Source organism: Podarcis raffonei, chromosome 1 (genome assembly GCF_027172205.1).
Source record: "Podarcis raffonei isolate rPodRaf1 chromosome 1, rPodRaf1.pri, whole genome shotgun sequence".
In the NCBI taxonomy this organism is placed as follows: Eukaryota; Metazoa; Chordata; class Lepidosauria; order Squamata; family Lacertidae; genus Podarcis; species Podarcis raffonei.
In genome coordinates this window covers 105013287-105031871 of record NC_070602.1, presented here as the reverse complement: position 1 = coordinate 105031871, position 18585 = coordinate 105013287, and the positions used below count along the sequence as shown (strand labels likewise).

General features: G+C 42.0%; 1 protein-coding gene across 3 annotated transcripts in view; it reads right to left on the bottom strand.

Moving 5' to 3' along the window:
• The window catches only part of GPD2 (glycerol-3-phosphate dehydrogenase 2), an 83792-nt gene that overhangs the window by 48044 nt on the left and 17163 nt on the right, over nt 1–18585 (bottom strand). For all 3 annotated transcript variants that reach the window (XM_053407306.1, XM_053407297.1, XM_053407315.1), the window contains exons 3-6: nt 14899–15070; nt 8093–8217; nt 4929–5026; nt 3847–4010 (exon numbers count right to left, since the gene is read on the bottom strand). In XM_053407306.1, coding sequence (XP_053263281.1) covers nt 3847–4010; nt 4929–5026; nt 8093–8217; nt 14899–15070 — 559 coding nt within the window. The remainder of the gene's footprint in view (nt 1–3846; nt 4011–4928; nt 5027–8092; nt 8218–14898; nt 15071–18585) is intronic.

Genomic DNA, 18585 nt, shown 5'->3' with positions numbered 1-18585 from the left:
CCCGGGGACAGTACCAGAGGCCAGATAGAGAGTCCCCACCCCTCTTCTGAATGTTAATACAGTGGTACCTCAGATTAAGTACTTAATTCGTTCCAGAGGTCCGTGCTTAACCTGAAACTGTTCTTAACCTGAAGCACCACTTTAGCTAATGGGGCCTCCTGCTGCTGCCGTGCCGCCGGAGCACAATTTCTGTTCTCATCCTGAAGCAAAGTTCTTAACCTGAAGCACTATTTCTGGGTTAGCAGAGTATGTAACCTGAAGCGTATGTAACCTGAAGTACCACTGTAGTAAACTTTGGGAAATACACTCATGGTCCAGGTTTACAGAAGGCAACTGAAAGCAGAAGGTAGATCAGAAGAGAGGGATGCAATAAACAGGGAGCTGAGACAAACAGAAAGAGGAAACAGGAATAGACCAAGGGTGGTAGAGCAAGGGTCAAAAAAAAAGGGCATCAAAGCAGGAAGGCATAGATTCCTACCAGTTGCTGCTACCCCACTGATAAGCAGCTAATTCTTGGTTCACACTAATCAAGATTCAGGAAGTTATTCCCTCCTGAGGCAACAGTCCAGACCTAGATGATCAACAAATTCCAGAGCCAAGTTCCTACACACTGTGCAGGAGAGTAACAACTATCAAGATCCAGACATTATTTTTTGCTGGTCGGGATGAGTGTGGGAGTGGCTAGATTCATATGATCAGCAGCCATGTGCTGCACATGTAGCTTATAGGAATGTGGGCATCGACAGCATTCAACCAGTTCAGCAGACAAGGCAGAAATTCAGAAAATCCAAGCATGGTTTACAAAGGCCAGAACATGCATGGACCAAGTGCACTCCTTCCTTTCTCTCCTCTGCTCGCACTTTGATCCTGGCTCCTCCTAAATTTGGAACTGTGGTTCAATGTTGGCTTACTAAGATGTGAGGCAGTGCATGCTTTCTCTAAAAAAGGATCACATCTGGCAAGCCAGCCAGTTGCAAAACCTGTTCTGGGGAAGGAGCAACAGCTTGCTTGCCCTCATCTATCCCAAAACTGCCACCAGACATCTGTTCAGGGTTTCCACAGCCTCTATGTATCTAGCAGCTGGAACAAGAGGAAGAATTGAGTGTCACCTGCATATTGACAACATTTCCGTTCAAATCTCTGAATGACTTCTTCTAGCAATTTTATGTAGATATTAAAGAGCATGGTGGATGATTTGGACTTTTGAGGTGCCACAAAGGCTAGCAGTGGCCATGAAAATGGAACAGAAGTCTTTCAGCACTGTCTGGTCTATTTATCCCATCAGAGAGGACCACAGCCACCTCCTAATGATGTTGATAAGATGCTGAGTGATCCAGGAGATGCCCAGTGCAAGTCATCCATCCAGGAAACAAAATCAGGCCAAAAGTCAGACTGAAGTATTATAAAACCAAACAAAGAGCAGGATTTTCTAGGCCTACTATTTAAGGTTATTTTAACCAGAGGTGCCAAGGGACTTTTTGTGGATTGAGCCCCCTGCCCAATATTAGAGGTTATCTTGCTCTTAACAAGCAATCAAATCTTGGAAAAAAATTAACTTCCCAGTTTCTATAGTTAAGTAATATCAGACAATTGCTATGAAAACACACAGAGATGCAATACTGGATCTCTGCTCTGCTTGCAAATCACTTCAACTCACCAACCAAACTGAGCTTCAAACCATTTGATGAAAAATCTAGCCTCAAAACGGATTTTGCTTGCTCATTATTGACATGACAACAATCTTACTAGATCTCTGACTGCCCAAACAAAAAGCACACAGCAGCCAATGCTGTTCTTGCGGCTAAAGAGACTCATACTTTTATAAGCATTTCAGACTCCTTGTTTATAAAATGAGATTTGGCACAGGCTATTTTAGTTAAGAGAAAATTAGTGTTCAAGTTTCGAATTCATGCTGTGAGCCCCCACCATTTCCTTAACTCTTTCATAGGGAAAGAGAAAAATTTAAGTGCCCAAAAGGAAAGGAAAGGGGACTGCTCTTAATTCAAGTTCTTTCTGGTAAGAAAGAGATAAGCAAGGGAAAGGTTGGTACTCTTAAACAGAACAAACCAAGAACCATCAGTGCTTATTTCAGATTACTGATGCTGCAATGCTTCTCACTGAAAATTGATAGTATCTGTTACAGAACTACTCTACAGTTTAGGATGCAGGCTTGGGATAACTCAAGTCAGATGGAGAAGCACAGATTGACCCAATTTGCATTTCCGCTCAGTCCACAATGAAGCCATTGTATGACTGTTTCACTACGCAGCCAAATCACAGCTCATCCCACATTTAATGTGCCTTTGCAAAGCTTCCCAAAAGGGGGTTGGCAATACAGCACCAGATTTGTGGAGAGTGGGATCTGGCTGCATAGTGAAGCATCAGGCAGCCTTCGTGCTTCAATGTGTGCGCATCTTATTCATGAACATTCGGAGAGACATCCTGCTAGTGCAAAGATGGTTTGCTGGCTACATGAGGGGCTTTTTAAAAGAAAGAAAATGCAAGGTTATACACTCTTGCCCCTAACAGTGTGGCGGGGGGTGGGGAAGTTCCCATAAAAACACCCAGTGAGGAAAAACTGATAGCAAAAAGCATTTTGTGGGCCTTACAAAGACAAGAAATTCACAGTCGAGGATGGCCTTTAGTACATAGGGATGGCAGAGAGCTATAAGAAAGTAGTTATGTGGGCACCCTGCTGTGGAAATAGTTGCATTCCAACATCACAAACTGAATTTCTTGGCTTTTAGTAATCTCTGAACACATTTGGTAGAGGCTGCTTCCCCCCATCGCTTTATTAAAATGTATGCAGGTTCAACTCCAATTCAATGTGCATGTAACATTTCATTTTGTGCCCAAAAATGCAGATGGGATGCTCTTGAAGAGTCATCCAAGTTTAGTGAAAGAAGCTACTGAAGAGTTCTTTGCTCAAGAAACTCACTGGCGGCTGGCTAACCGCACCTCCTTGATCCTGACTGTTGGGCTGACACGTCTACCATAACTGCCACACATTTACTACTGGTGCCCTCACACGTGGCGTCGCTCAGGAATTCTGACAAACCTAAAAATTGGTGCAGGGGTTAAAATCACTGCAGTTTTTGAAAGGTTCGGTCTGCCATATTGACTCAAAATGGTGTCCAAATGTTTGCAAACAAATGGAAACCTGTCCCTTCACCTCAGGCACCATCATACAAAATGCAATCACAATATTGTAAAGAAGTGTCCAAATGCATAGCGAACAAACATCTTTCCAAAACCTAAAGCAGATGCGGAGGCTTTGTGGATGGAAACACAAAGAAGCCCACTTACAGGGGGGCAGACTTGGAGAGCCACAAAACTCAGAAAGCACAAGTTTACTCTACAGACGGCAGATATGCGACATATACTGTCCTCTTTTCATTAGAATCACAGGGCTGGTTCATATATGCATGCACTTAAATGCAGTTAAATGCATTTGAGTTGACGCTGGAAGATATGGAAAGTTCTGACAGGAAATATTAGATCTGTGGTGGCCCCATCACCCACAGATGTCAGTTATAAACATATACAGTATATCTGTCTATGAGTTAAGAACATGTACATATGAACATGCCCTGGAATGACATTAGAAGAGCCATTTGGTCCAATCCCTTGGCACACTTCCTAGTGGATGATGAAGGGCCATCAACCACCCATGACTCAACCTAGAAGAAGGCATGCTGCTAAAGAGTAGCTGCATAGGAACTAACTCCACACAAGTGAATCAAGCAAGCAAACCGATTAATGAAGAAGCAACGGTCTCTGTTTCAGACTAATGTTTTAGTTTTTTAAAAAATAAATAAAAGCTGTGAGGTAGTTAAGAGAACATACCATCATAGTAGACAATGGCACCTACGAGTTTGTCCTTCCGCAACATAGGAAAGAGTTCCAGGGCTTTTGATTTGCTAAGTACGTAGCTGCTTTTCAGACACTGGCTTCCTGCTACAAGGTCATAGAGTTTAATTCCCACCCAGTAGTACGGCAGCTGCCACCACCTACGAGAGGAGACAGAAGGAGGGAGATAAATCAAGGAGCACCATTTCACATGCCTGGTTTCTACTGCATAGTCTTTCAAAAAGGATACTGTAAACCACAACTATATTTCTGAAGAATCAAAAGAACCAGAGTGGGTTTGGTGTGTGTGGGAGAAGTCCTATTCTCGTCTCTCCGCTTCCATGAAGCGAAGTGTGTAACTTCTACAGGTCAATTCTGAAGCCTAACGTATCTTAAGAGGGTTGGTACAAGGACAAAACACTGCGTGAGGACACTGCAAGACATTTTATTTCTTGGGCTGCTGCTCTGTTTGGTTTTGTGATTGTTTTATTGCATTTTATGGTCCTTATTCTGAACCACCTTGAACTTCTGTAAGGTGGATGGTTTTTTTAAAAAAAATCAAGACTGTGAATTACAAACCAGAATATATCCACTCCAACTCTCACATGAATCACACACTTATTAGGTGGCCTTAGGCAACTCACTATTCTTTCAGCCTCACACCATGGCCCCAAACTTGGTCCCCTTGCAATAGCCAAAGTAAGACATGAAGAAGAACACCAGCTGCCCAATTCAGGAACAGAGTTTTAGCATCCCCTCTCATGTCCCTCTCAAACTTAATGGCCCTTCCACCTTCCTCTGACTGAGAGGATGTCCCCAGTTACATCTCCAGCCCCAATGTCCTGCAAAACTGGACAAAGGTCCTTTTAAAAAGCTTCCCTCTGGAATTTGTATTCTCAAAAGGCGAGATATCCGCAACTGCAACGGTGAAATTTTTACCTCCACAATCAAGGATGCAAGCCTGTCACAAACTGAAGAACATAATTAAGAGGGAAACATGTTAAAATTCATTCCCAGTGACCCAGATTGAACAACCACCCTAAATGAAGCAAATTCAGAATAAACATCAAGTGACTTACTTGTAAACAGGAAGCATTATAGGCAGAGGAGAAGATAAATGAGGTGCGATCTCAAGCAGGTTGGCACGTTCATGCAGGGCTTCTTTCACCATTCTGTACTAAAAAAATAACAACACAGAATACATTCTTGATTATGTTGCCAGAGAGCATTCTTCCACAGCAATTCTGTCTATCCTCTCACAAGCACCTTAGCTCAAAAGACTACATTTTCTCTAGGAACGTAAACTAGTAAGGATCTAGCAAACTGGAAAAAAGGCTCCAGGATGGGCTACAACAATATAATCAAACATTTAAGCTAATTCCCCCTGTTGTTTGTGTCCCAAAAGGGCTTACTCCCTTAACACAATGTAGTAGTTTGCAGATGAATTCAGAGAGATATTACCGAAGCAGGCGAGCAAATTAGCAGCAATGATTCAGCAAGAATTACCTTCGAAAGAAGAATGGCAGACGAAACTGATCGATTATGCAGAGATAGCAAAATTGACAGCAAAGATCAGAAACCATGAAGATCAAGTATTTGAAAAAGATTGGAATAAATTTTTATATTATCTAAAAGACCACTGTAAACACTTAAAATTACTGGCAGGAATGTGAAGAGCTTATAATGTGAAATGTTTATTATATGCTTTTTCTTTTATTTTTGAATAATCAGGAGTTGGTAATACAAAAATATGCAGTCAATTCTTATTAAAGTAGAAACCCATGAAGGGAGGGAGGGAGGTCTGATGATCTAAGTTAAATAGTAAAAATGTGACATGGAATATTGGTGTAAAAATTGTGGGGGGAAATTTAAAAATAAAAATAAAACAACGATGATTCAGCAAACCAATGTTATACTGTAGGGAGAGCCCTTCTTTGCATTCTGAACTTGCAATCTGTCAAAATTTAGAATACCTGAGACAAAATTATGAAAATCTTTCTCCGGGGTGTAAAGAGCAAGATATGTCACCCAAGTGTTACCAGCTACCCCAACAAGGAAACCTATCAACGATTATCATACGCTGTGTGGTGATATAAGGTAAAGGTAAAGGGACCCCTGACCAAGGGAGCCGGCGTACAGCTTCTGGGTCATGTGGCCAGCATGACTAAGCCACTTCTGGCAAACCAGAGCAGCACACGGAAACGCCGTTTTACCTTCCCGCCGGAGCGGTACCTATTTATCTAACTTGCACTTCGTGCTTTTGAACTGCTGGGTTGGCAGGAGCAGGGACCGAGCAACAGGAGCTCACCCCATCGCGGGGATTCGAACCACTGACCTTCTGACGGCAAGCCCTAGGCTCTGTGGTTTAACCTACAGTGCAACCCGCGTTCTTGTGTGATAATATAGAGGACCTAAAAACATTATTGGCACTGAAAACGAGATGCCAGAAGGAAGTGTCTTTTAGTTTCCTGTGCTCAAAAGCATATAGCTCAAACAAATCAATGACGAGGTGCTTAAAATTAAAATCTGTCAATCCCCATTTTGACAGGGAAGCATAGTATACGCTTGTCCCAAGCTTGAGGCCTGTCTGTACCCATGCTACACCACTGACCTTAACCCTAGCATATGTATCAAAAGATAGCAGCCACCTGATTCTTCAGGAAAGGAGCAATCTGACCTCTCCTTACAGATGCTCAGGTTCTATAAATAAAGTTGGCAAACAGCAACAACTTCACAGATATGGAGCATATGCAGTCAGATGGTAGGTGCATGTCAATTAGGGTGGGTAGGGAGTCTGAGAATACCTCCTGACAGATGCCCTCAAGGGGCAAACTGGCAGCCAAATACACATGTGGATTCATTTCTGCACAGGAAAAACTGATCAAACATTTTTTACTACCCACTGATGACAATTTGGTAGGGACGATCAGCGCCAAAAAAGTAGTTTCAGACTGCTGGCTGGTGATTCCTGACTTGAATGATAGGGGCGCACCGATGAGCAGCACAAAATGTGATGTCTTGTGGCTTCCTGTTTTTGGACACAACACCCACCGAGGAACTGAGGGTTCTCAGCTAACTCTTCTGTCGCCGTCAGCTTTAGCTACACAACACCTATTCTGTTGTGAAGATACCCCTTTAGACACACACCCCAATGGCAAGTACGAATTGTGGAATTATAACACATATTGATCCCTCAGTGATTGCTGTCAGCCATACAAATGGGTATAGGAAGCATGCAGGATAGAGCCCATAGGCCAAAGGGGATTGGATGTGCCGCACATCAACTGATTCCCCTGAAAGAAATCGATGCACCGTGTCTATAGTTCCAATCATGAAGGCCTTAAAACCTTTTCTCTGCCCCTTTACAATCTTACCAAAGCAATCAAGATGCAATTATTTAAAATCGGCAAAGTAAGCACCGTGCTTTGATCTGCATAGTCTGTGAGAACCTAAATGTACATACCTCCTAGGACTGTAGCACTTCAAAATGCAGAAGATGAATTATTTCTTAGATTACACAAACCTGTCAAAACATTTCTTGCATGCAGAAAGCTACTCTGATGAGAAGAAGGATTCTAAATGTACCATCAGTTCCAGGAATACTAGACACTCATTTCAAATGCACTGTGAACTATGGGCTGGGCCGAGGGACCTGAATTTTACTGTAGATAATTCTAAAAGTTTGTTACTGGAGTTTAATATGATGATGATGATGATTTTCTCACCTCCACCCCGCCCCCATGTATTTCTTCCCCAGCTCCTCAATTCCAGCTGTGTTCTCTGCTTGTAAAGACAGGTTTACTACAGTTACAAATGCCCCCCCCAAAAATATGTTTCATTCATATTGAGATTTTACACCAATATATTGTTTTTCATTGTAGAAATCTCAGTGTGTAAATGTCTCCGTTTGTCTTCAGATTCTGACTGGAGGTTACTGCAAACTCTACAAAGACCACCAAAAATGCATTTTTTAAAATGTATACTTTGGTTTCCCCATGTTTTAAGGGAAATAGTCCCATTTAGATTTGTCATAAATTAGATATTAAGTGCTGCCATTTTTTCTCTGAATCCACCCTGCATACAGAATGCTTTGCCTAATGTCTGTGGCAAGCGACAGAAGAATGTATTCAAAACCTGAGGTATATTAAAAACCATAAATGTGAGAACAAATTTAATTAGAAGAGGAGGAGGGAAATCAGCTAGACAGGTCTTTGCTTTACAGCTACCACCATAAAACAATTACCTGGTCAAAATCCAACTTCATGATGGCCGTCTGAAGATATCTCACTCCGCCATGGATCAATTTAGTGCTTCTGCTGCTGGTCCCCGATGAGAAATCATCTCTTTCTACAAGGGCTGTTGTTAGGCCTGCGTAACCAGAAAACCAAATTAACTTCTTAAATTACACAATTTGTATGTAATTCATTAAAGACCCTTCTCTAGGGTAGAGACAACCGCAAGAAAAATTACACTGAACATGGATGAATTTGTATTCAACGCACACAGCGCCAGCTCTTTGGCCATGAAGAGTAGCTGCTTCTTCAGGGAAATCTTTGGGAAAAGAAGTGATACAGGAAAATAAGTACTGTATTAGTACTTAGGAAGGTAAGTACTATATTAGTTAGGGGGGAAAAATGTGTGAAGAGCACCAAGGATTCTGTAAACAAACCAAAACCTAATTTCTTCTCTTTCATTTCCCTAATACACAAGAATACTGAAACACCTTAGTACAATGCTAAGGCTACAATCCTATAGGCCAGAGGGTTTCAACCTTTTTGAGTCCACGGCTCCCTGTGGGGAAACGCGTTCCGAGCCTCAGAACCCAATTATATCACCCCTTGCCTTCAGAGCCAGCAGCCCCTCAACATTTTTCAGACACCCTCCCTTGTAGAGTGTTCCCTCAGCCTCCTCTCCCCTTCTCTCCCCTGGCCAGCCCCAGAGGCACCATTCGCCTGGGGAACTTGAAGCCAGGGCTGCTGCAATGAAGAGCCATGCAAGCCTTTGGAAGGCATTGATGCAAAAGGGCATCAGAGGAGGGAGGGAAGGAAAGAGGGACAGAGACCGGTATTGCCCATGGCACCCCTGACCATCATTCAAGATGCCCCATGGTGCCATGGCACACTGGTTAAAAACCACTGCTGTAGGCATTTCCCTAGAAGTAAGTCCCACTGAACTCAGTAGGGCTTCCTTTTGAGCAGGTGCTTCCAGGACTGCACTCTAAATAAGATTAAAGTTGGACTGTGCACAGCACTCCAGCCAGGACCCCAGTTTATCATTATGTTCACATACTTAAAATCGCTAACTACGAGGGCAGCAATATTTAATTAGCTTAAATAACTAATCAACTTCAGCTTTAGTTGAGGGCAAATTTTAAGATATCAAAATTAAGGACACAGTTATTTGTTTGTTTTTAGGCTGCTTGAATTATTTGCTTTACTGCAAGAAGGAATGGAAATGACAGATTTTAATGGTGGCCTTTCCTTTTAGCAATGAGTGATTATTAAATTAATACAATGAAGTTAACAAACATCTATTTTACTCTTCCTTCAATATATCAAAAAGGCACCTGTTTTAAAGTTTCAGTAACATGAAATATGTTATTTACATCTTTATAATTTAAAAGCCAATGGATTAATCAATAAAAATCCTGCTATCACTCGACAGTTATTATCACAGAGATTAGTTATCCTGCAATACACCTCATCTACCTTTTTGTATACACAATAAAAGTAGCAAAAGTGAACGAAAAGAAAAAGATGAAGGCAAAACCAGGGTTCCTCTCTTTTCTTTCTGCCATACACACATAGAGGAGGAATGGATTCCACTTGAAGGAGACTTGAAGGAGAAGAGGGTTATCCTGAATATTTAAGGTCAGAGGTGGGCTGACTTCAGACCTACGCAGTCGACTTTTCTTTTTTTCCTTTTCTAGTAGTGAAGAAATATATGCTTAATCTGCAGAACAAGGGTATTCAGCTAACTTGTTCTGTCAGCACAAGGATTTCAACTTGCACAGTAGAACTTTCCTCCCTCTACTAAAGGTAAAGGTACCCCTGCCCGTACGGGCCAGTCTTGACAGACTCTAGGGTTGTGCGCTCATCTCACTCTATAGGCCGGGAGCCAGCGCTGTCCGAAGACACTTCCGGGTCACGTGGCCAGCGTGACAAAGCTGCATCTGGCGAGCCAGCGCAGCACACGGAACGCCGTTTACCTTCCCGCTAGTAAGCGGTCCCTATTTATCTACTTGCACCCGGGGGTGCTTTCGAACTGCTAGGTTGGCAGGCGCTGGGACCGAGCAACGGGAGCGCACCCCGCCACGGGGATTCAAACCGCCGACCTTTTGATCGGCAAGTCCTAGGTGCTGAGGCTTTTACCCACAGCGCCACCTGCGTCCCTCTACATGCCCCTAAATCAGGGGTCAGCAACCCGGTGGCTCCGGAGCCGCATGTGGCTCTTTTACACCTTTGCCGCGGCTCCGGGGCAGATACTAGCGAGGGGAGGAGGCGCATTGTGTGCCCCGACACTCCCCACTGTTTTAAATGTCGCAATGGTTTTGCGGCTCCCAGGTTTTTTCCCCTCGGTCCAAGTGGCTCTTTTTGTCTTAAAGGTTGCAGACCCCTGCCCTAAATCTATTCTGAGGGCTCCCCTAACTTCCCAGAGCAGATTTGGGTATGGTACAGGGAACACCCAGGGAGAAGGGGGTGGGAGATCTGTTGTGCAAACAGAAATTATCAAGTAGATGAAAGTTAGTTTAACCTCCAGTGTGTTAGTAAAACTGAATTACTGTGTCAAGAAACGATGCATGTCTAAAAAGCGCGTCACCAACATAAAAAGTTTGGAAAGCTTTGCAATAGACATACTTTATGCCATAGAATCCCAACTACACATTCTTGCCCAAGTGCCCTGCTAGTTAACGGTCCAATTATATTATTTCCAAGAATCTGAGCAAACCAGCAGCTACATAGTAGCTACATAGTACACTACAAATTGGCCAATGATTGAAGGCTTGCTAGGGGCTCCTTGCACTAGTGCATACAGTGCATAAATAAAAAAGGCTAATCGCCTCATTCCTACTTCCAGAGGAAAACCCAACAGGGGACAATCACAAATAAGAAAACGAGTTATAAGCAGAAGTGACCATTAGAAGTAGCTGAGATTTATGAATGAAACTCAAAGGCCGATTTCATGAAATTGTTGCCAATGGTTTTCTTGTTTATTGTATGCCACCCTGGGTGGGATATAACTATTCAAAATAAAATAATCAATTTAAAAGGACTTGGGACATCTTTTCCCTAAAAGCAGGCATGGGGAGACGTGAGCCAGAGTGGTGTAGTGGTTAAGAGCGGTGGACTCGTAATCTGGGGAACCGGGTTCGCATCTCCGCTCCTCCACATGCAGCTGCTGGGTGACCTTGGGCCAGTCACACTTCTCTGAAGTCTCTCAGCCCCACTCACCTCACAGAGTGTTTGTTGTGGGGGAGGAAGGGAAAGGAGATTGTTAGCCGCTTTGAGACTCCTTAGGGTAGTGATAAAGTGGGATATCAAATCCAAACTCTTCTTATTCTTCTTATTTCAATCAGGACCACTGTACTGGGAGATGTGGAAATCGAAACTTTAGAAGGTGCCATTTCCCCATTTAAATTCCCCCCTCCTAAAGCTCCAATTAGCCATAAAATTGGCTGGGAGGAGAAGAGAGACAACATATTTGTGTTTTCCCTGCTTCAGGGTTTTTGGGTACAATAAGAAAAATGTTGCAGAGGGAAAGAGTTAACACTACCCCCCCCCACAGCGCCAAATGATGTAGCTCTGATTCCTTCAGGTCTGACTCCTTCAGGTCCTTCAACTGATTTAAGCAAAAAAAGGGGGGGTGTCATGAGATCCAATCATTTAGTTTGATGCTAAGAAAATTCCAAAATGTTAGGGGTTTATTGCAACAATGAAACTGATATGTTGCCCCTTCAGCTTCTAGCATGGATTAGCTAAAAGTGAAAATGTATATATTACAGACAACAGGTTACTGGATGAAATGAACTGCACCCCAAGATCCAAACAGGCAATTTGCTAACAGGTAACTTTGGTGCCAAGATCAGTTGAACTTTCAGGTATATTTTCAAAAACCAAAAAGGTTGACTTAAATAAACACTGAGGAAGAAGTTGCACATAACTACCATTCACACCAATTGTTAACTTCCGGGGGGGGGGGCGACGAACCATTAGTAATTGCAGTGTGAAATACATGAATTATCAGGAGATGACGATCAGCCACAGGCAGACAAACACAGACCATTACTTGCCTGTTTCATAAAATGTAGTAATTCACAAAATAAATCCAATTAAGATAAGCACCTAGAGGACTGGAAACTGCAGTCTCTAGGGGGAGGTAAATCATAGCGATATAGGAATCTTTTTTTATATAGCAATCCTTTTAAAACTAAAAGAAAGTAGTAAGTTCTGCTGATGTTGTAACTTTTTAACAGTCAGTGCTCTCTCTTCCCTGTGGCAGTTTCTCAAAAGTGTGCAAGAAAGAAAACAGGAAGGAAGAATGAATGAAAACAAGTACAACAAGATTCTTGCAGAGGTTGCTGAAGAGAGCAGCATGACTGTGCATATCCAAGGAGGAAATGCAGATGATCCAACACTGTGAGCTCTCCTTTCACCAGCATCACCTTAAGGATTTTGCAGAGCTTTATTGCAAAAGTCTAGTGCAACAACTACATTAGCCTCTCTTGGTCTCCCTAAACTTTCATGTCCTTAAAAAAAAAAAAATCTAATTATTCCCAGCAACTTTAGAAGATCAGAGCAATTTATTTTTGTCAAATGTGACTGAAGATTAATGGATACAATCAGGAATAATTTGGCAAAAACGTATCAAAACACAGAGAAAGCAGAATTTGTTAAGTGAAGCATCAAACTTAATATGAGTGCAAATCCCGTGAATGAAGAGCAACAATACACAATTCATTAACCAAATGCCTATGATTATTTCACACTTCAGAAAACTACCAATACAATCAAAATATATAGGAAGAAAAGGATAAATACAGATTAGTTCGGTGTTGTTTTCACATCTAGTTCTACCAACGTGGCCAAAAAGAAACATCCCCAAATCTTAAAACACATTGGGAAGCTTGATTTAAAATAAAATAAAATAAAATAAAATGTTTCAAGTGGTGGTTTTTGGGGGGAGGCGGGAAAAATTGCCTCTGTTTAAGGTTAATCTACTATACTATCAGTAGGCTTAGATACCACACTTCCAGACTACCTGAGTACAGTGGTACCTCGGGTTAAGTACTTAATTCGTTCCGAAGGTCCATTCTTAACCTGAAACTGTTCTTAACCTGAAGCACCACTTTAGCTAATGGGGCCTCCCGCTGCCACCACGCCACCGGAGCACGATTTCTGTTCTCATCCTGAAGCAAAGTTCTTAACCTGAAGCACTATTTCTGGGTTAGCAGAGTCTGTAACCTGAAGCATATGTAACCTGAAGCGTATGTAACCTGAGGTACCACTGTATTGTGTTGGAATGTGCGCAGGTTGGCAGCAAAAGCCAGCACTAAGGACTGGTGGCTGAACCACCGACTTTTGTCAAAGGCAATTAATGATTCCTGTCAATAGACTAGTAGCAGGTGGCAACCAGAATTTTGTTTAATTCTCTTCTCTGGGGAAAAAAATGTTACTGGGTTGATCTTTGCAACAGAAAATGAACCCATCAGCCCATTAGTGCAGCTGATGATCAGGGATAACTGGTGCTGTAACACAACAACATCTGGAGAACAAGTTCCCCACACCTGCTTCATAACCGAACTAACTCCCCAATCTTATTATTTTCTGACCCTTTAACAATGGGCGCTTTGCTGCATCCTCCGCGTCTATGACATGCAGTTGTGGAGGTAACCAAGAAGTCATGGGCCCATTTTAAGTCCAGTCCCTGCGATGGTTGTGACAGATCTATTCCTTGGGCCAAAGGCAGTATTTCAAAAGGACTTGGTTTAATTACAGACCATCCCATCCCAGGATTTACACCATGCTGGAAAGAACAGCGGTCTGCTAGTATCTGTAATGTAATTTCATTGGAAATGTATTTCACAAAGAATAAATAGAGTTGGGAAAAGAAGATGGCAGTTGGCAATTGCCAGTTGGGAGGTTATTCTGTTAGTTCTATCTTGAATGTAAAGGAGAGAAGTATGGGGATTTCATGCAGATGCTGTCTAGAGGAGTTTGCAAACACTTGTTCCTAGCCTGACAAGTAAAGATTTATATTCAGCTATTTGTGTAAGACATACATATATATATATATATATATGTATATATATATATATATATATATACACACACACACACACACACACACCTTACACAAATATATACATATACATACATATACATACACACACACATATACATAATTTTTATTAAATTTTTTGTTTTACACTTTAAAGCACTCATTTTTACATCCTTAAGATATCAATGACTTCCCTTCTTTTCTTTCCGTGGTTCATTTTACAAATCATAAATCCCTGCTTATTTTACAAAAACTATACCATTCAGCATTCCATTATTATTGTATCCATCTAAACTTATTTACACTGTTGAATTTAATTTAATGCTGCCAGCCTTTTCAGCCATCCACCATTATTTCTCAGATGTTCAATAAACATTTCCCAATCTTCTCTAAACGTATGTTCTTCTTGTTCTCTTATTCTATACGTTAAAGTCTGCAAGCTGCACATGTTCTGTCAACTTAAGTTCTTTGGTTGGGACCTTTTCCATTTTCGTAAGGCATATATTTTTATCACAACTAGCTAACACGGCCTACTTGTGGCTGGCGGGGGGGGGGAAGAATCCGGGTCACGAAACTCTACCTCGACTAAGCTTATTCTGCATGCAGATTATTATTTCCGCAGATTCCTGCCTCTGAGTTTCCCACACCCTCTGACAACAACACCCTGACATTTGCTGGATGGCTTTAAGTACATTCAAAACGCTTCTTCAGATCTCGGGGACAAACGGATGCCCATGCGTGGCACAGCTGACCTCGGTGTGCAGGACTCACCTCTCGTAACAGCGTCTAAAGCACAACCGCTTCCTGTAGCGCCTCCGCCTATGATAAGAATGTCAAATTCACAGGTTTCTCGCAGGGCCTCAAGCTGACTTTCTCTGGAGGGAAGGGTGCTGTGCATATGCAAGGGCCGGCATTCCGAAGCTTCGACAGATGCTAGAGCACCCTGCAAAGATAAGAAAGCAAAGCGGTCACGAAAAGACCAGGAATGGCACAATGCTGGGATTTTAAACTGAAGCCGCTGGTTCAAATCCCTTGCGTACCACAAACTCACCAGGTAGTTTCTTGCAATCTACTAACTTTGGAGCCTCGGTCCTCTGCCAACAATACAGGTATAACATCACTAGGCTTGTCGTAATGACAGTTAAATTCAAGTGTGCATTTGTTTTGTACGCTTAAACAGTGCTATATAATGACAGGTATTATTAATATTAATCTGAACTAACTGGGGGAATTAAGACTGTCAATCAGATTACTATAAATTTACAAAGGTTGTCCAGCATACTAACAGCGAGGCCACTCATATTTCACTTTTCAGATGCTGCTGTAATAATAATAATAATAATTTTATTATTCATACCCCACCCATCTGGCTGTGTTTCCCCAGCCACTCTGGGAGGCTTCCAACAGAGGATTAAAATACAGTGGTCTGTTAAACATTAAAAGCTTCCCTAAACATGTGTAAAATACATGTGTGATACTATCAATTGGATTAGCGCATGCACACTTTAATGGCCAGGCTTCCATAACCGTTGTGATTAATTTTTTTTAAGTCCTCATGAAATTTTCTCTTCACATACACATTATTGCAAAGCAATTTTCTCTAATATCATTCGTTTTTGTACGATTCACAAATATATGCATTTTTATGCATATTTTACCCTAGTATACACATTACTGGGCTTGAGATCTGTATTGCAAAATTCAGAGAAGTGTGAATTTTGAAAGATGGCTGTGTTTCAGTTCTCATACTGTTTCGTAAAGCGAGAACTAGATAGGGTTATCCTTAAATGTGAACTGAATTCCTCCCCCATCCCTATTATAAAACTTATTTTAATTCCTTTGAACTTTCCAAGCTCTTGTTTTCGGAGCGGGAGAGCAAACCGTAACCGTCTCTTTCACAAAAAAGCAAGTGTGCTCCTGAAAAATCTGTTGGTCATATCCTACATTTTCATCACCTCCCTTATTCTGTTTATCTTGTAGTGATGAATATGGGCCAATTTGAATTCCATTTTGCCACGCTTCCCCACAGAAGTAGAAGTAAAAAGGAAGGCATAGATCCTATTAAAATGTGCTCTACAATATATTTTCATAAAGCTGACTTCATGTTTGGAAGCCACAGCATTAGTGGCTGTACGCCAAGCCAAAGACACGAGCGACTCCCAAAAAGTCACGACTGCGTTTTCAACTGTGTAGACTGAATATGATACCTTGGTACTTACTATCTGTACAGAAGATGATATTAAAAGGCAGACATGGGGGACAGGTGGCAAACCACATGCACATTTCAGCTGCTTTGAATCAATCCACTGACCAAGCTTCAACTCACATCCATGATACTCATGACATTTTTTATATTTTGCAATGTTATATTATTCACTTATGCAAACTCCTATTCTCTGCTTCTAGCCATGAAAGAGAACAAGTGAAAGAAATCTGATGGGGGGTGCAATATTTACCTGGAATTAAGTCTCATCAAATGCAATGTGACTCACTTCTCAGTAAGTGCGTGTGTGTGTGTGTGTGTTTCATCCTTCATCCAAGGATCACAGGGTTGTTTACAATATAAAAACACAAAATACATAACATAGTAACAAACAAAAACAATACCCTGTCTCCACACACACAGTTTAAAAGGCCATAGATTGTTCAATTGGCCAAAGGCATAGTAGAAGAGGAATGTTTCTGCCTGGCACCTAAATCTATATAACCAAATCATAGAATCACAGAATTGTAGAGTTGGAAGGGACCACGAGGGTCATCAAGTCCAACCCTCTTCAATGCAGGAAACTTTTTCCCCAATGTGGGACTCAAACCCACCACCCTGAGATTAAGAGTCTCGTGTTATCTGGGCAAGGAAGATGCTCCTACATATTCTTTTGGAACTGCAGCACCTGGGAATAGTAATGGGAGGTGATGGATCACAGTATCATTTTTCTTTACATGCACCACAAATGAGCCCTGAAGAATATTTCCAAGACTAGAGGCTGGTTTAGTAACTATTAAATCCTCCATGCCGAATGTCACCCTGAGATGGGGTGGTATGGAGAAAATAGTGGAATGGACATGGAAACCGCAGTCAGAATCAGGATCAGGATTGTAGAATTGGAAGGGACTGTAATGATCATCTAGTCCAAACCCCTTGCAATGCAGGAATATGCAGCTGTCCCATATGGGGATAGAACCTGCAACCTTTAGCAGCATGCTCTAACCAACTGAGCTAAGCTGTGTAATGCTGAAGTCTTGCAGCAGAGATGTGCCTGAGTACAAGGGCTCAGTTGTTTTGCCCACCATGATGTTTACCCATCGACACAGTAGCTCTGGCCAGGCATTATGCCTTTTATGGTGTTGCATCCCTTGGAATGATTAGTGCATAAACCGGGCCAGGCTCTTAGCTCTTTAAAAAATAAAAAAGTGTTCATCCAGGCTTCTTCTAGACCCAACAACTAGCATGGGTTAAATGTGGGAAATCTTCCTGTTTCCATCTTACGAAATATCAGAGCATTATATCCCAACATTATCCAGGCATATGGTATGAAACATCATTACCTTCAAAATAGGATGATAGTCATGTAACCTAATCCCAAAATCTTGACAGGACAAACAATTTCCTGTTAACTACCTACTCACAACGGCTGCCCATGTCTATGTGCGACATCATCACAAAATCTCCTCTCTGCTAGCAGTATTTGGCTTCTCCTGTTACTTAAACCAGCCTAAAAATATATGGGAGAGAACTGCAGTAAATGGTAAATGAGGCAGAGCAAGTCCAGATTGCTCCCTATCTTAAGAGGGGTGGTAATTGTCTCCTTCGCCGTTGTACCGATGCATTACCACTTCCTGTGCCCTGAGCCAAAAATTAAGTTATGCAACTTAACTGAATCTTTAGGATGTATGAAAATATAATAAGCTAGCCAAGCAGATTCATACCAAATCTTCTAATCGATCTGTGGAAGTTCACTCCTTCACTTCTGGAGTTCATTACTATTATTATTATTTTAAAGTGTTGATAAAAGCTTTTAAAAGCTTCATTTTCAAGTGAATACAGTGGCAACCGAACAATACCAAGCCCGAAAGAGATGGGTGACTGGCACACTTGCAGAAAGCAGCCTTGTTACAAAGGAAATGAGATGTGTCTAGGGGATGTACAGTACGATCTGTGTGCATGCTAATTGAATTATGTCTTCTCTCGGTGCTGGGGAGCGTTGAAAAGACTCATTTAGAAAAAGCCAAGAGACCTCCTGCACCGGGTAGCCAATTAGAGCGCGTCTTGGGGCAACATCCCTTCTTGCATCTTGCAGGCACAGGGGTCTTTCGCCCTGTCATCTGCGTGATTGGCAGGCATTATTAAAAAGAGGACAGTTCGGCTGCCAGACATGCCCACAGCTTAGATATGTCAACACCGTAAATGGGCTGTCCTCCTTTGCGTCAATCCCCCCAGTTATATCCCACCTGCTGTCC